The sequence below is a fragment of the Anomalospiza imberbis genome, chromosome 1, assembly GCF_031753505.1.
Source record: "Anomalospiza imberbis isolate Cuckoo-Finch-1a 21T00152 chromosome 1, ASM3175350v1, whole genome shotgun sequence".
NCBI lineage: Eukaryota > Metazoa > Chordata > Aves > Passeriformes > Viduidae > Anomalospiza > Anomalospiza imberbis.
In genome coordinates, this window is record NC_089681.1 from 71043857 (window position 1) to 71060454 (window position 16598).

Genomic DNA, 16598 nt, shown 5'->3' on the forward strand with positions numbered 1-16598 from the left:
CTAGGTCTTTGTGGTCATCAGCAGTATATGAAAAAGCTAGAGAACAGAATGGCAAGAAATAATTTTCTCCAATAACTGATAGATCATCCTGTAGTAGGCTCAAATTAAATGTGATGCTCATTTCATCTGTGAAATGCCATAGCACAGGATGCTAAAAGCTGATGGTTCAAAAAAAAAAGAACAAACTAGTGAGCAAAATGTAGTTGAGAACTGGTAAATATAAGGTATTATCTCTGACTGAGGTGGTCCCTGAGTCAACTTCCTGAAGCACCTCTCTCAGCTGATGATTCATAAGAGTCATGGATTCAGATCCTGCTCCAATAGATTGACAGTGTTTATCTTGATGGCCTAAAAACAATGCAGAATGCTTCATCACAAGCTCGAGTTCACATTCTGGCTGGGTTATTAATCATTCTTTGAAGGTTTGTTTACCTTTTGAGCAAACAAGGGGCATGACATCTTTTAGGATACAGGTAAATGCACTTGCCATATTTGCTGTGCTGCTTGTCTGATCTTGGGGTCACCTGCCATCCTGCTCCCAGTAGGTTTTTGTTTTTTTTTTTTTTGTTTTGTTTTGTTTTTTTTTTGTGAATTCTCATTCATATTGAAGAAATTCTCAGATATTTCACATTTTCAACTGAAGTGGATGGATGGGCTTCCTGGAAGTTTGTATGCTCCTTGATCAGTTTTGTTCTGGTTGTTCAGTAGCAATATTAAAGTTTTCCTCTATCTTTCTTCAGCAGTTGAGGGTCACTGTGACAACTGGATACTTTTAGTGTTTTACTATTATAGAGTAATTTTTAGTATTTTGATGTCATTTCAAGTAAGTGTTTGTATATAGTTGAATCAGAGATATACTTACTGAACTAGAAAATTTGGCACAAGGATGTGGCATGGTGTATTTGCTTGAAGGACCACTTGCCAAAAATAGAAAACATTCTCATTTTTTATAGTTTCATGTTGTTTATTTGCTAAAATATCTACTAGAAGCTATTTATGAAACATATATCAATAAATTATGTTTGGAAAGTAGTGTCTCTTAAATATGAAAAATTCTCAGCTTGCATTTCCTTTTTCTGTTTATCCTTGAATTATTTTGCTGCTGGTAGTCTGCGAACAGCACTTGGTGTTTAGAAGTTGCATGTTGAAGATTTATTAGGTTGCTGTAGGACACTGTATAAATCAAAAATAATTTTAAGGGTCTTTTGCCACCCTGCAGTTAACTGTGGTTATTCCTCAACACTGGTCTTCACCAGTTTGACTTTCTGCATGCTCAGTGTCTCTTCTAGTAACAGTTTGACAGTAAAATGCTGCTTATGGAATTCTGCTTTCAATAACTGTTTTTGTTTTGTGCACACAACTGTAATGGTAGCTTGGTGTTCTTGTTTCTTTCTATTTCACATTTGTTTGGAAATACAGAATATGAAATACCTGCAGCTACTTCAGTGTTCTAAGCAATTGTCCAAAATGTTAGCTCTGTGTTCCTGTTCAACCCCTCAAGGTTAGAATTAGCTCTTGTTACAGGCAATCAGTTGCCTGTTGAGTTATTGCTGTCAGACATCAGGAAAGGTTGCTTGCATTGATGTAACCAGTATTTAGGAAGTCTTTCAATTTCATCTTCTGATACTCTTGTACCTAATTTAAGTACATACACATTAAGCCAACTGACTGTATGCCACTAAGTGATAGAGATGCTTGTAGTACCTTATGGTGGGGTAGGTTTACTCAGGCTGCTACTAAACCTTCTGGGCAGTTTTTGTTTCAAGTTATTGGAGATTCCCCCAAAGAAAGTGTTATGCTACATTTCTGATCACTTAATTGTTTTGCCTTGGTCTGCATATAAGGTACAGTCTAGGAGCTCTGTAAGCTGATGATCAGACCAGTAGGATTTACAAGCTCCTCACAAGCCATGCTTAGTTAGCCTGTCACTGACTTGAGATTATGGGGAAAGCATACTTGTACTCCCCATGCATCAGCTCATGTGATCATGCCCTTACATTTCTCCATGTTTCTGAAGGACTGAAGTATCTCATTTGGTAATGTTCTTGCTCAGATACTCCAAAATATACACATCTGTCACAATCAGTATTCAGTGTGGAAATTCTCTGGTTTTATAAGGGAGTTGTACTGTGAGTGTATTTCATACTGAGATCCACGAGTGTTAAGGATGCTTTGAAATCTACACCATTTCATTTGCAGGACATTTTCTTCAGAAAACGCTTAGTAAGCTGTTAGTGCCTTGGGAGTTGCGCAGCTACAAATAAGCATGAAAAGACCAGTTGCTTCAAGCAGTGTTTTGTGGAAGTGACTTGTATGTTGAGGAAATACAACTGGTAATATATGTTTTGTTTGCTGTTTTTATGCCTAAGTGAATGCTTATCTTATTTTATTTTTTTCAGCAGCACAGTGGAATGAAGTTTTCCATGAAAGGAACACATAACCAAGGCAACAGCTACAGCCCCGTTGGCAGTGGAGGCATGAGGCAACCAGTTGGTAACCGTGGACACCACCAGTACAATCGTAATATATGGAGAAGGAAAAAACACAGAGACAGCTTGCCTATTAGTCTGAGCAGATAATGGCAGATGCCAAAATGACCTTCTCTGTTCAGACAAACTGAGTGCCACTCGACTTGAGGGATGGAGACCAGCGTCCAGCACATCGTTTTATTGGTGTTGCCAAATATCTGCAGCTGACTTCTTTGCATGTTTCTTTGTGTGGTGGTTCAGTCCATCTTCAAGAAGTAGTTGTGCTTATCTGTGAAGCCTTATTAAATGTGGAAGTTTGTTTTCTGCCTTCACACAATGGTTCATTCAGTGCCGAAGCAGCTCTGACAATAGAACTGCAAGGACATTTACAAATGCTGTAGCTTTTTTGCTGTGGCTATATCTGTTCCTTTTCTTTTATTTTAGAAGTGAAGGAAACTTCAGCCCCTTGGAATTATTTTTTTTTCTTCTTTGCAGCAAATCAAGTTGGGAAATCATAAAAGTGAATTTGCTGCTCTCCTGGTTTGCTTTTTTTTTTCCAAAGCTCAATTCTTTTTCTCTGTAAATATTGGAAGTATGATTTGTGCAATAACTTGGAATTTTTAATTTAATTTCATATTATCACATAAGTTATATTTAAGGGGAAGAGGTTTTTTAATTTACAGATCCTTTCCCAGGTTGCATTATCTAAGTTGGGGTCATAGTTTCGGCAGGTTGTCTGAGCAGTGTTATAAACATGACATTTGGTAATATTTGAGGCTTCCTGATTCACAATGAAAGTGCGATTTGGCTTACAGTTTTAAGAATTTACTAAGCTCCAAAGCGTTTTGACCCTGTGTTTTTTAGCTCATTGTCTGGCCTCTATCAGTCGTCTTGCTCTGACCAATGAGTTTTAATTTTCTTTAACTAGACAACAAATCGAACATTTGTAGTACCAGAAGTAAAACTTTTGAGAGGAATGGGAAAAAGTTTGGTTCAAGTCCTGATATGAAATTAAAAAGCTGTGAACTACATGCTTTGATGCATTTTAGTAACATAACCTGTTAATGTTTGGGTTGAAACAACACTATTATACAGAGGTACCCGGCTTAAGGAATGTGGAGAAAGGAAATATGTTGATTCCATTAAGGAATCTGTATAGTAGTATGCATTAGTTCTGTTAAGAGCAAATATATAAAAAGTACTTCAGCTGCTCTAAGCATTACAAGAAGTATCTTTTAATGTGTTGCAGGAGAGCACAGCCCAGTGTTGTACACAGTATGAGTGGCTGGCACTTAATTTACAGATGCATACAGGTATACTATGCAAGTGTGTATTGCCATGACAAACACTGTCTTTAACTTTTTGAAAAATGTACATCCTGCCTAACCCTGAGTTTTTAAAGCACCACAGTTGTCCTGGGAGTAGGTCACATCTCATGCCCTCTGACTTCCCTTTTTTTTAAGTGAGAGTTCTTAAGCTATACAGAAAACTACAGGTGAGTTATGTAAGTCCACTAGCAGAGAAAGCTGAAGAATCCTGTTAACAGGACATCTATACTGTGTACAGATATAGAAGGTTTTAAAACTTGTATCTGAATATTGAAATGAGGTGTCAAGCATGAAGCTTTTTAATATGCTGTATGCCTTTGAAGCAGAAGTAGTTCATGTTATTACTGAATCTGTCAAACACAAGCAGGTCCTTGAGGGGAGAGAGGGCAACATTCCAAACTAGAGTAGTGCATATCTGTTTGCAGAAAGTTTGTCTTAAAGCTCCAGACTCATCACAATAAAAAGGTTCTAAAAATTGTGAGCTGATTCATAAATAATATCTAAGGGCTGTTACATGAGCCTGTACTGCTTAGTCTTCACCCACTAGCAATATTGAGCATAACTACAATAAAGAGCCTTAAGAGGCTTTAATTGGTGTCTTATACTAGTGTCCATTTTAAAGCAAAACTCATTTGAAAAGTGGTATCATGTAACACTTCAGTCATGGTGAACCAAATGAATTGGCCTAGCTATCACTGTGGTTATGTGCTACAGGTTTAAAAAAATGTTTAAATTTTTTGTGTGGACAACTATGTGGAAGCTAAAATTGACATATTTTTATGTAAAGTTTTCTATTCTTTGATTTTTAATAAACTTTGGAGACCAGTCACTCTTCTGTACTTTTTTTATGGGATACTTAATGGATGAAGTGACACTCAACCTTGTCCTATTCTTTGATGTACACTTTGAACATCTGCTTTAAATTGTTCATGCTGAGGACCTTCAGAGTAAGCTTGGAAGGTGGATGGGTGCCCTCAATTGATGGTGATGTTTTTCTAAAGGAGTAATGAGCATGGATATTTCTTTTGTAGTTGTGGATTTGGTCCTTCAATAATGAGAAAGCAGAAGAGCTGGAGGCAGTGCCCACAGTATTCTCAAGAGGAGATCAACTGACTAATTCCTTGGGATGCCATAACTTTTAATTTACTTTTTTTTTTCTAGCCCCTCCCTGTAGTTTTTAAATTCCTTTCAAAATCTTCATCTAGGTTTCAGCCTCCTCAAAGATTGGATGTATCTTGTCTTTTTTTTTTTTTTTGAGTTCTGTTTACCCTCTGAAAGGACTCTGAAGTGTCAGTAGCTGACTCTAATTAAAAAATTTAAAAATTTTAAAAAATGAGTCTTTGGAAGGAACTAGTGTAGTGTGTATATATATATGTATCTGTGAATGCCAAGAAAGAGAACTGAAGTGTTTTTAATAGCAATGCAGGGCTAGGGATTGGCAATCAGGGAGGATACGTGGTCAATCTTAATGAGTATCTGCTGGAGAAAAGCAGAGAAGTAGTGGGAAGGGAATATAATAACCACTTAGTAGTAGATGGGATAATAACGATTATTTTTTCTGTCAGTCAGCCAGTGGGACATGGCTGACAGAGGGATACATAATCTCTGCAGACACAAAGATTAAGTGCAGCAACATTGGTTTTGTAACTTCCTAGACTCCACCTTTTCTTTGCCAGGTGATGATTTTGCTTTATTCCTCCCACAGATTCTGCTCAACTGTCTATCCTTGTTAGTAGTCTGTATTTAATGCATTAGGTTCTCCCTTGAACCCTTGTTCTCTGATAAAAATGTGAGAAATCCCCTTGATCCCAGCCCTAGTGACTATTTTGCACACTGTTCATAGACAAAACTAATCATGGACTTGAAAAGTGGAAGAGGCTGCAAATTGAATAGAGGGATGGGACCCAGAGAGTCCATCACAGAAAGAGCTCAGTTGTGATCTATTCCTGTTTACAAGAGATGTCAATGCTGGTATTGCATTGGATTTTCCCTGTAACTCCATCCCTGTGCACTGAGGCAGGGTAAGAAGACAGAAATGTGACAGCTGGTACTGTGCTCCTGGTTCAGCACTGTTTCTTTCCATGGGAGCAGCCTCTTGAGAATGGGCATAGCAATACTCAGAGTACCATTGGAAAACAGCGTACCTTCAAGCAATGTGAGCTCTTCATCATTTGTGGGTAAAAAGAAAAGCCTAAATTGTCAGCTAACAGGCAACTTATCACTTGGTGTGATAAGTTGATGTGTGGGGAAGTAAATGTGTCAGCTTCTATGCTCTCAAAGACAGGAAGCTGCCTACTTGCTAACTGCTGCCAGTTTAGTCTGGTTATAAGTTTAGTAATACCTGGACTAAACCAAAGTTATGACCTGAATTCTTCAGTTGAAAGACATGTCAGAGCTATCGAATAAGTGGCTGCTCTTGTGCACTTACACAGTTTCGATTGGGCCTTGAAGTGTTGTGGAAAGCAGATGTACCGAAAAAGGAGGATTTTGGAAGTAGCCTTAGAAGCCTGAAAAGAAGTATCTTGGATAACACAAAAATGTGTGAAGAAAAATACCAGAGGATGCCTCAGAACCTTAACTGATAGTGCCTGTCTAAAGCTCTGCTCACAGTTTTCAGTGTTGTGCTACTGCGTAAGTTTTGGCTTAGAACTGCCTATGGCACAGTAGCCTTTTGGTTTCAAATCAATTAAGGATTCTCAAAAAAGTATTTGCTTTTTTCATAATACTTTTCTATTGACAGATTGTTGCCTGAGTATAAAAAGAAATGATGAATGGCCCATGTGCAGTGCATACTGATGATATGCATGGCTGTGTGGGAGGTCAGGAAAAACAAAGGGGGCATCTCATCCAACACCAGCTATTTTTCCCCTTATCCACCAAAATGTGACATGTTCTTCTGATGTGAATTCTTAGGAAGCAGCAAGCTGCTTCCTGCTTCATTAACTTAGGAGAGGTGAACAGTAGGTAGATTTATGGATTTACTAAAACGTGGCTTCCAAAGAAATACTTCACTCACTCATATCCAGACCTAAACCAAACAGGATTTAGGAGTTCCTATTACAGGATTTTGTGTGTCACAGAATGAAAGTGATAATTAAACTGTCTATAACCTCTGAGCTAAAATTACCACTTTTTATTAGTGAAAACTTTGGCACTGATCCTCGATGGATATTCTGTTGAGAAAATTTTTGTCAGAAAATTCCTTGCTTCATGCTCCTGTCCAGAAAAGAAAAGCTGAATCTTCGGATGGGCTACATCCACTCCTTCAGGATTGCCATTGGACTCATCTGGCTAATTTCAGGAGCCAAAATGAATAGATGCAATCTCACCCTTGTTAAGGTTTGCATGTCCAGGTTGTAAAAGTCACTTGGGTATCGATGATTGGGTAATTGTGAGTGAGATCAATAAATCATCTCTGTTCTCTTGAGGAAATTTCTTGAGAGACTTAAAAACAGACAAGATCATTCTGTCAGTCATTCATACATGTGTATGGAGTCTTCTGTAGATGAGCAGAGCAGTGTTGAGGTTCCCAGCTGCAAGAGCAGGATTTGTTCTGTCCTCACAAGAGCCCTGGAGGGAGGCAAGGCAGCCCAGCAGGTTTGTTTGCCCCTCAGATTAGGGGGTAACAGAGCAAGTCTGTGCAAGAGTTTTCTGACCTGTTCCTTATACAGTGGTTGAACAAAATTATTTGCTTTTTTCCTCCCATTCCTCTGTTAAAAAGGAATAGTCAAGGAATGAACGGTTATGGGAAATTTGCTGTGTGGGTGTGAGCATTAGTAATTATGAGTGGTTAAGCACTGGAATACAAGTACTCTAGTCTGGTAGTAAGATTTGAAGTTGTAAAAACCTGGCTGGACAAGGCCTCAGGTAAACCATTCCAATTTCAGTCAGTTCTGCTGGACCATTTCACCTCTGTAAGGCTTTTCCTACTTAAATTTTTCTCTGATACCACAAAAAAAAAGATAACATTTTTTTTTTTTAATTTTACTTTCTCTCAGCTGGATTTATGAAGTTTTTTAATGGGGACATAAGTCAGGTAGGTATTGTTTGGTTTTTTCTTTGTCCTGCACTTGTGAAAATATATCTACAAATTCTAGGACCAATAGACTGAAACAGGTGAAAACCTAGTGATTTCTGAAGTTGATAATCCCTGGAAATGAGTAGTCCCCAGTCAGAAATTACTAATCAAGAAATACAATTTTTTGTATCTTCTCTGTATGATGATGATTACTACTGGTAACAATTTCTGACTTTTCTGACTTCAGTCAACTTGCATTTGCAATGGTAACACAGTGAAGGTGTGTGGGAGTAGTAGTTTGTGTAGGACATCAGCAAAATATTCCAAATTGCCAAATCCTTCACCTTTTTTTCCAGGGAGTTGCAAATTTTCATAATGGAAACTTTTGACAATTTAAATTTGCTTGTCTTTATTCTGCAATTCATGAGTACGTAGATTACTTACACTCCCTGAAAAATTGTAAAACAGTACTGATGGAGCTGAAAGCATAATGAAAAGGCTTTTTTAGTGGTAAGATTTGGAAGCTGCTATTAGCCTAATTTATATCTAAATAACTGAAGGTTGTATCTGTCTAGGTCAGAGTTGTTCCTTACAATGCACCATAGAAGTCTGAGACTGAACAATATTTTTTAAGAGTGGATATGTAGAAAAGAAAATTTCCACCAAGAAAAAGGAAGCAGAATCCAAGACCTTAATGATCTTTACCTGAAATATAAAAGAACCATTTCAGCAGAATGGAAATTGTGACATGCCAAGCTGCAGATCTATTAGTAAGAACTTAATCACCCCCTACTACTGTTAGTGCTACTACTAGAAGTATGTTGTATGGAGCACAGCTCCAGGATGGCTAAGATACTAATAAGGGCAAGACATACTAAAAGTCCTTATCTGGAAAACTCATATCAGTATTTAATTTTTATGTCTGTCACATAACAGACGAGGGCTAACTAGTAGCAGAGGCAAATTGTAACACTGATTTATCAAATTATTTTAACCCAGTATTGCTGCTATTAATATCTATATATTTAAATTGTTTGGTAAAGCCTGTGGTGGGGTTCAGTGCTAGGTGGTGACTAAGCCAGGGTGTTCTGAACCCGAAGAGCATCAATAGATGGCGCTGAGTGCAAATTTTTGGGCCAAAGTGGTGCAGTTAGATGAAAATTAACTTCAGAAACATTATTTTATCTGTGTTTACAAATGATTGTGACACAAGGACTGCTATGCATGAGCTGAGTGTCCTAATGTGACAAATATAGGAAACATAGCCTGTACACAGAGTTGGAGTTTTGTAGTACTGAGTAAATAGATATGGGATGAAGTATAAAGCACAGGGCTGGAAAATGAGAATTTATAGCTACTTCCAAACAGTGAAAGCTGATGGGTTAGAAATTACAAAGAGGAGAGACACCTGGACATATTTGTTAGCAGTATGATTAAATTCACCAGCTTGTTTCACAGAGTTGATAAGTGAACCAAACAGATGAAATGTTTCTATTAGCGTTAATGATTTCCTTTTATTGCAAGTCCAGAGTTTTACTGGTTAAATTACCTGTGGTTTTCCTCATTTCAGGGAGGAAAAAAGAAATAGACAAAAAAGAAAAGAAGCATAATCCTCTTGTTTTCATTATTCAGTCATGGCAGCAGCTACAGACACAGGTTTAAAGAATTTTCTGACACCTGAGAATCTACTTCAGCTGGAGATTCATCAAAGCACAAGCTAGCTTTTATGATGCCGTGTCAAAATGCTGTGAAGTACTAGAGATGACAGATACCATCACCCAGCTTTTTGCACCCATTTGCACTGTTCTTGTATTGACAAACTTTTGATCTTTGGCTTTGGTGTAGGAGTGACTTACCTCCTGAGGATGGCTGAATGTTCCAGCTGGCTGTCACTTCAGAGCTCTGGTGACAAGTAGAAGATCAGACTGGATGTAATCTGTCTAGGGACTGTGGTATGTCTGAGGTAGTTGGCCTTCCTTTCTCAATTTTGTTGGAGAAATATATGTGGTTTTATTCTGGGTTTCCTGTTAGATGTTTTTGTGGTATCTGGAATAAAAAGGAATGCAACATTTCAGACCGCTCCAATAACCCTGATCAGTTTAGTGGATAAAATTGGATGTGAATTTCATGACACAATTTGACCTAGCTTGGCATTCTAGCTTAGTACCTTATGGCTCCTGCTTCCCATTCCTGATCATTGGCCTACTGGCACAGATAGGCCCGAACTCAAAAATAAAGGAGGGGGCAGGGGAAGGCATCTGACATTTTGAGGAATGTAATCCTGTAGGCATGAAAAGTATTAAAATTCTTATTGTGTGGCACCCGGCTGTCTGCAATGGCTTGAAAATGGCTAATTCTTTACCAGTGAGAAGGGTCCTCCCACGGGGAAGAAGAGGTCTACCCCAGGATGGCTGTGTCTAAATGGAATAAATGTTGCTGCCACTCCCACCTACTTGTACAGTCTGGTCTTAGTGACATGAGTGTGTTTTCATCTCCACTGTTTTAGTGTATTTTCTTTCACTTGGAATCAATAGTCCTAATATAGTCTATACTGTCCCAAAGGGGACAATGACTCTGTTAGGCTGACTTTACTTGTTACTTAAGCTTTGACATTCTCAGATTTATGCAGGACATGGTTGAGGGTTTTTCTTTCCCCTTTATACATTTCCTTCAGTTCTAAATTTGATGCTTAAAATAAAAATCTGTCATCAATGTATCTTTAGATTATAGCATGGTTTTACAGCCTTATGTAGCAGAATTTCTAGCAATTCTTAGCACCAATGTCTCTACCTCCAATGGGCTCAGAACAGCCAAATGGGTTGTCCATGTGTGTCTTCATCAAACATTATGGAAATGTTGCAACATCCAAGTGTACAGCAGCATTCTGCAGGACAGTGCTGAGATAGCTTAATTGGAAGACTTGGAAATGCCTGGGCAGACCTCAAGATTCAGAATGCTGCCTGGATTATCTGAGGCTGTAAACAGTCATGGCAGCCAAACTTTAAAGACAGAAAAGGTTTATAAACACTTCTCAAGATGACCCAGTTGTTCATCCACTTCACAGCTTCCTTCTACTTTTCCCTGCAAGCCTTTATGTTCTGTAGGAGCTAAAAACCTGTGGTTTCTGGCTCTGGTGAACTACTGAGAGGAGAGAGGACCGTGGGGGAGGAGAAGCAGGGAGGCATCTGATTGTGAGGACTGTAATACTCCAAGCATGAATCCTATTTAAATTCCTATTTAAATGCCTATTTAAATCAAGGTAAAATGCACTATTCATTATGCATTTAAATTGCAGAGACCCTTCTGATGCAGGAGGTAAAAAGAGGCTCAGCAGGATCTTTCTAAAGACGTTTTATGAAAAGGATTGTGGTGAACATGAATTAATTTTCCCAGCATTGTTTGAGTAGATTGCTGTCGATAGTTGCTTCACAATCAGTTTGTCCTTGTGTCTTTCTAGGTGAGTATTGCATCTAGAGGGAAAAAAAGCTTTTTTTTCCTGTGCATTTTGCAGAGTTTGGGTTGTTTTATTATTATTATCTTATGTTTAAATAAAAGTCCCTGTGGAGGTGGGGAAGTGAATGTTGCTCATCTAGCAATAAGACTTTAAATTGACTCAAGCATAGGATTTTTTTTTTAATCTTCTTACAGAGTATTACAAGATTTTGCTGCTAGTAATCAGGAAAATGCGATTTGCTAAATTCAATTTGCTCCAGCGACAGGGAGGGTGCGCTCTTGCATCACTCTTCTTTCCCACTGCAAAAGCAACAGCTCGACAGTCTGGTTTAGAGGTGGTGCTGTCATGATGGGAAAACCTTTCCTGAGGCACAGGGTAGCATTAAAGGTAATTTTGCTTTTTTTTTTCATACGGATAAGACTCAGAACACTTTACTTATAATCAGTAATGGATGTCTAAGCAAGGTAGTTGTTTTTCTCTCTATGAAAATTGTACTTGGGAAGCCCATGTTTGATTTGTGCCGTGCAGCTGTACCAGTAGAAACATGTTTAATCCTTCCAGAGGTTAAATTGTCTTTTCCTTCTTATGGTTCTCTCAGTCCCTTAACTACGCACATCCAGCTCAGGTGCATGAGCTTCTAATTGTTTTAGCATGCAGAAGAGGTTCTTTTTTCCTAAGTGCTCTTGGAAATGGAACTGGGACACTGACGGGTTTTCTCCAGCTAGCCTGAAATGGCTGTTTCGGGTTGGTTTTTTTTTTTTTTTTTCCCTCCCTTCAACTTTAAGATGTCAGCTAAAAATAGAATATACTCAGCATGGATATAAAAGATGCTCTTGAAAATAGCTCCAGGCATCATCCAGTTTGGGGATTCTTTGATTTGTGCAAACTGGTAGTTGTGTTCAGATAACACAGCTTCTTGTGTTACCCAGCTTTAGTTCAATGGTTAATTTACCATTAAAAAAGTTTTCTAAGACTAGAGTAGGTAGAGCCAGATCTTTATTCAGCAACATAACACCAGCAATCACCCTGGCGAACAGATTTGTGTTCACTAACTGTCCATGGGAAAGAATAAACAGGAGTAAGACTTCTAACACAGAGCAAAGATGTGCAACTCAGGACTGTATTCGGTTCTTCTGTGCAGCTCAGGCTGAATGCAGGGAGTCTGTGTTACCATCAATTTAAGAGTGAAATTCATGCTTTTAAAGAAGAATTGGAATTGCAAGTGAAACAGGCGGCATTGATAGGCATTGTATTTAAATAGGCTCTTATGTTTAGTTGAAGAACTTCTAAACACAACTATGTTTGTTCACAAGGTTAGGTCATTATTGCAGATTAGAATTTATTTCAATCAAGGTTTGGGTGTTGGTTTTATGTTTGGGGTTCCCCACCCCAAAAGCTTCCACCCCACTTCTCCCAGAAAGTTACTAGAGTACTGATATCTCTCTCTCTCTCCTGTACCATTTGTTGGGGTATTGCCTCCATTTAGACTCACATTTAGAATGAGCATATAAGACTTTCATTTTCTTGTGTTTATGTCAATGCTGTGAGTAATGGGAGGGGCGTTTGCAGAGCTTGACTTTCACTGTCAGAAGTAAGCATTTATTTTGCCGTAGCAGAAGGACTTAATCTTTCCTAGAGCCTGTTTCTTTCTCCAGCTACTTCATATGCTGTATAATGAGTAGTCCTTTAGAAAAAATCATGGCTTGTCAGTCCTGCGTATCAAGCCTTCTGTGTTCTACCAGACTTTTGTATGCTGAATGTTTATAAAATATTATAGATTTCTAGTTTGGTTGCTGTTTATCTTAATTTGAATTCAACACACGTTTTCAAAAAGCTTTCAGCAGTGAAGCCTAGAGCAGATGTCTTTCTTTTTTTTAACCACATAATTTTACATAGTTCCCAATCATTACATGCATGCTTCAATTCAAATAAATTTAAGAATCTAAGCCATCTATTCAAATATGGACAGATTTGGAGATGCCAAAAGTAATACCGTATATAGTTTCTATGTAAACTATATCGTTTCCACGAAAGACTACATAGGATACACAGATAGGACTTTTCACCTATGACAAAGGATAAATGAAGATGGATTTGACAAAGGTCTAAACTATCAGGTGAGGTAATAGTTGCCAGTCTCTTCTGACAGCAGTTGAACATCATCTAATAAATCATGTAGGTGCAGGTTGAAAGAGAGAAAAGGGAACAATATTTGTAACTCCTGGTTTAGTTGCAGAATTTTTTCCTGAAAGATTTTTGTATGTGACACCTTGAGCTTGAAGATCAGTTCGACAAATCCCAAGAAAATAAACCCATTCAGGACTATTAAATGTGAGATAATGCCTCTGGATGCATCTGCAAAGGGGTTGGTTTGGAAAAGGAGCTGTGTGGTGCAGATGGAAGTATCTCTTTTCAACCCCCTTCAGAGGCAGGCAACTGTTTCCAGGGCTTTAGCTGGCTTCAGGCTGAGGTGAACTGTATCCAGATAAACTGAAAATGGCTTGTGTGGAGAAGGAACGGGACGGAAGAGAATGAGTTTTTACAATTAAAAGGATCCAGGAAAAAGCAAAATAAGATTAAATTAAAGAAAATGGCATTAAAAGAGTCTGGTGATACTGACTTCAACTGTACAGGAGAGTGGAGAGCAGTAAAAGGCTTTAGAGAGGAGAGAATAAAAAAATTAAGAATAAGCTAATTGCACAGAGGTGCTGAAGAGGTGAAGTGGAGGGGGGGAGGAGATAAGTGGAACTTGTGAGGAAAAAGTGGAAGAATAAAAAGAGAGAACATTGGCAGCTGTTTATGAAGCTTAAATGCTTTGTTTGTCCACTGTGCCCCAATTGCCCACCTAACACAAAAGGCTGTGTCGTTCTACAGCCTCCAGCTACCCTTTATTCGGCCATCGCTCTCTTCTCTGCTGTGTCTCTGTTGCCACCACTCTGCTGGGTGGCCAAGCTCCGCTCTTTTTAGCTCTGCTGCTGGCCACCTGTGGGATTCACATCAGCAGTCTGGGGTGAATATTAGCAAGGCTAATGCACTTACGTATATGAAAACAAGCTCTCTGTACTGTGTAGAAGCCTCTTTAGTATGACTCTGTAGCTTATTCTTTCAATGTACCACTGATTATTTTAATTGCATCAAGTTTTGGAGTGTTGTTTACTGGGTCTGCCCTCTGGCTTAGGCAGTTGTCTGTTTTGATTGGGCACAGGTTTAGGCAGCCTGAGAGCTTCTGTAACCTCTGTGGTAATCCCTTGGTCATACTTTTAAAGAGTTTTTTTGATTTAAAGACTAAATATGTCCCCTCTTTCTATGTATTTAGTCAATACTACACAATGTTTACCAGAGGTATGCAGCAATACTCTCAACCTTTGTGCTTAACAATGTCTGCTACTAAACCAGTTTCCTTCCAATGACTTCACATGCAGGGAATGACTTCATTTTTATTCCATAGGTACTTTGTCTATAATGGACTTTGGGGGATGAAATCTAGATGACTTATTTTTTGATTATATTATTTTTTGATTACATTCAGTATACTCCTGTCTTGAGAAGTGTAAAATACTGAAATAATTAGTAAATCCTTATAAAAATCTGAAAGGGTGATAGTAGGATTTAAACATCAGCATCTTGTCAGTGGTTGACAAATGGCATGTGGAAGCTGAATTCTGCACTTTTCCTTCCCAAGAAGGCTGCTGTGATCAGATGTGGCTGCTCACACTCCTGTGAATTTGAGTAGCACAATCATCTTCTTGAGATTCACATCTCTTGAGCTTGTCTGAAGTAGGCCAAGAGAATCAAATCTTCTAATAGAAGATATGTAGTCAGGTCAACTACAAAGTGGAATTGCATAAGCTTTGTTTTCTTAGGAAACTCCCCTAAAAAACACAGCCTTTTAGACCTATTCATGGGTCTTGCATCCCATCCTTACATCTTGAAGTACAGTTTTTCTTGTGTGACAGATACCAAGATTTGGAAGCAGAGAACAATTTGATTAAGTTTGTCTCCTTTGTTGCCTCAGGTACATTCTGTGTTTTCTTAGAATATAAATCCTGCTGCTAATTAGGTTGTTCTCTATTTGATATGATTTTCTTAAAAAAATATAGTTCACCTCAGGGAATCTTAGAAAGTAAAATGTCCATACACAGGATGGTAATTTACCAGGAATAACTACTGTGTATTCTTTCACTAGAAACAACTGGAGCTATTTTAATTTTCTTATAAACTCTTTTCAGTTTGCACAAGTTACTTTTATTCTCAAAAGCTGGAAAACAATCATAATTCTGAGAAAGTCACATACTGATTATTTGAGTTGAACAATGAAGAGTAAAATTGTTCAAGCTGATCTCTGCTCCATGCTCCATTTTAACTGTAGAGAGGTGAACAGTGATTAAATATAACATTTATGCAGAAGCAACATGCTCAAAGGGTAACAGCGAATACAAATCTTACATAATGAGTTTGAATTAATTTTGTTTCTGAAGAAAACAAAACCCGATAGAAGCAGGTTGTTTTATGAGCAGCAGAACTAATCCATTCCAGTCTGTCTGTAATGTTCCTGTTTCTGTTCTAAAGACCAGGTTGGAGAATACCTTGGGGATTGTTTTGCTGATCCTGTGTTGATCAGAGGTTGTATAAGATGACCTTCAGAGGCTGAAGTCCCTCCCAGTCTGTGTTATTCTATGACCCTATTTTTCTGTCCAATTTGGTTGACTTTGTGAGATACCTGCATGGAATATATAGGGAATAGCATAAACAGGAGAGTGTTTTTCCTCTTAAAAAGACCCCTTCATTTTGCTTGTGATAAAAATAGGTATAAATATTGTTTTTCTTCTTCACATCAAGCTCATAATATTTGGAGGGGAAGCCCTTCCTTCACCACATCCCACACCCTCAGCAGGTGAAGTGAGGAAAACTTCCCTGTTTAAACAGGACTGTGCAGGGTGAACTGAAGAAAGCTGTTTTCTATGCTTTGGTATTTCTACTTCTCTGCCAAGGAATTTCAGTGGATGTAAACATCTCTGTTCCCACCTACTTAACAGTTCAAATATTTATTTATATAATTTGTCTTTAAACCAATAGCTATTTTATCTATAGTAAGAATAAGAAACTAAAGTTCAATCCTCTTATAATCCTCTTTCTCTTAGTAGGAGTGTTTACTGCTTTCTAGACTGACACCTTACAGAGCCTTTTTACTTTTACAGCCACTCTTGCAAGTGTGTCCCAAATCATAAAACATAGGAGTCAGCTTAGCTAATCAGGAATATTCCCCATATTTCTTGTCTATTTGCTTCATTTAAATATGGAAAAAGTCTCAGAGGCTGACTGTGGCTTTC

At 38.2% G+C, this 16598-nt stretch overlaps 1 protein-coding gene across 4 annotated transcripts in view; it reads left to right on the forward strand.

Annotated features, from left to right (window-relative positions):
* Positions 1-4625, forward strand: part of TENT4A (terminal nucleotidyltransferase 4A) — a 58800-nt gene extending 54175 nt beyond the window's left edge. For 2 of the 4 annotated variants that reach the window (XM_068196370.1, XM_068196353.1), the window contains one exon: positions 2403-4625. In XM_068196370.1, coding sequence (XP_068052471.1) covers positions 2403-2579 — 177 coding nt within the window. In that variant the 3' untranslated portion in view covers positions 2580-4625. Of the gene's footprint in view, positions 1-2399 lie in introns of all 4 variants that reach the window. The other 2 variants (XM_068196343.1, XM_068196362.1) reach the window with 1 other exon arrangement.
* The last annotated feature ends 11973 nt before the right edge of the window (positions 4626-16598 follow it).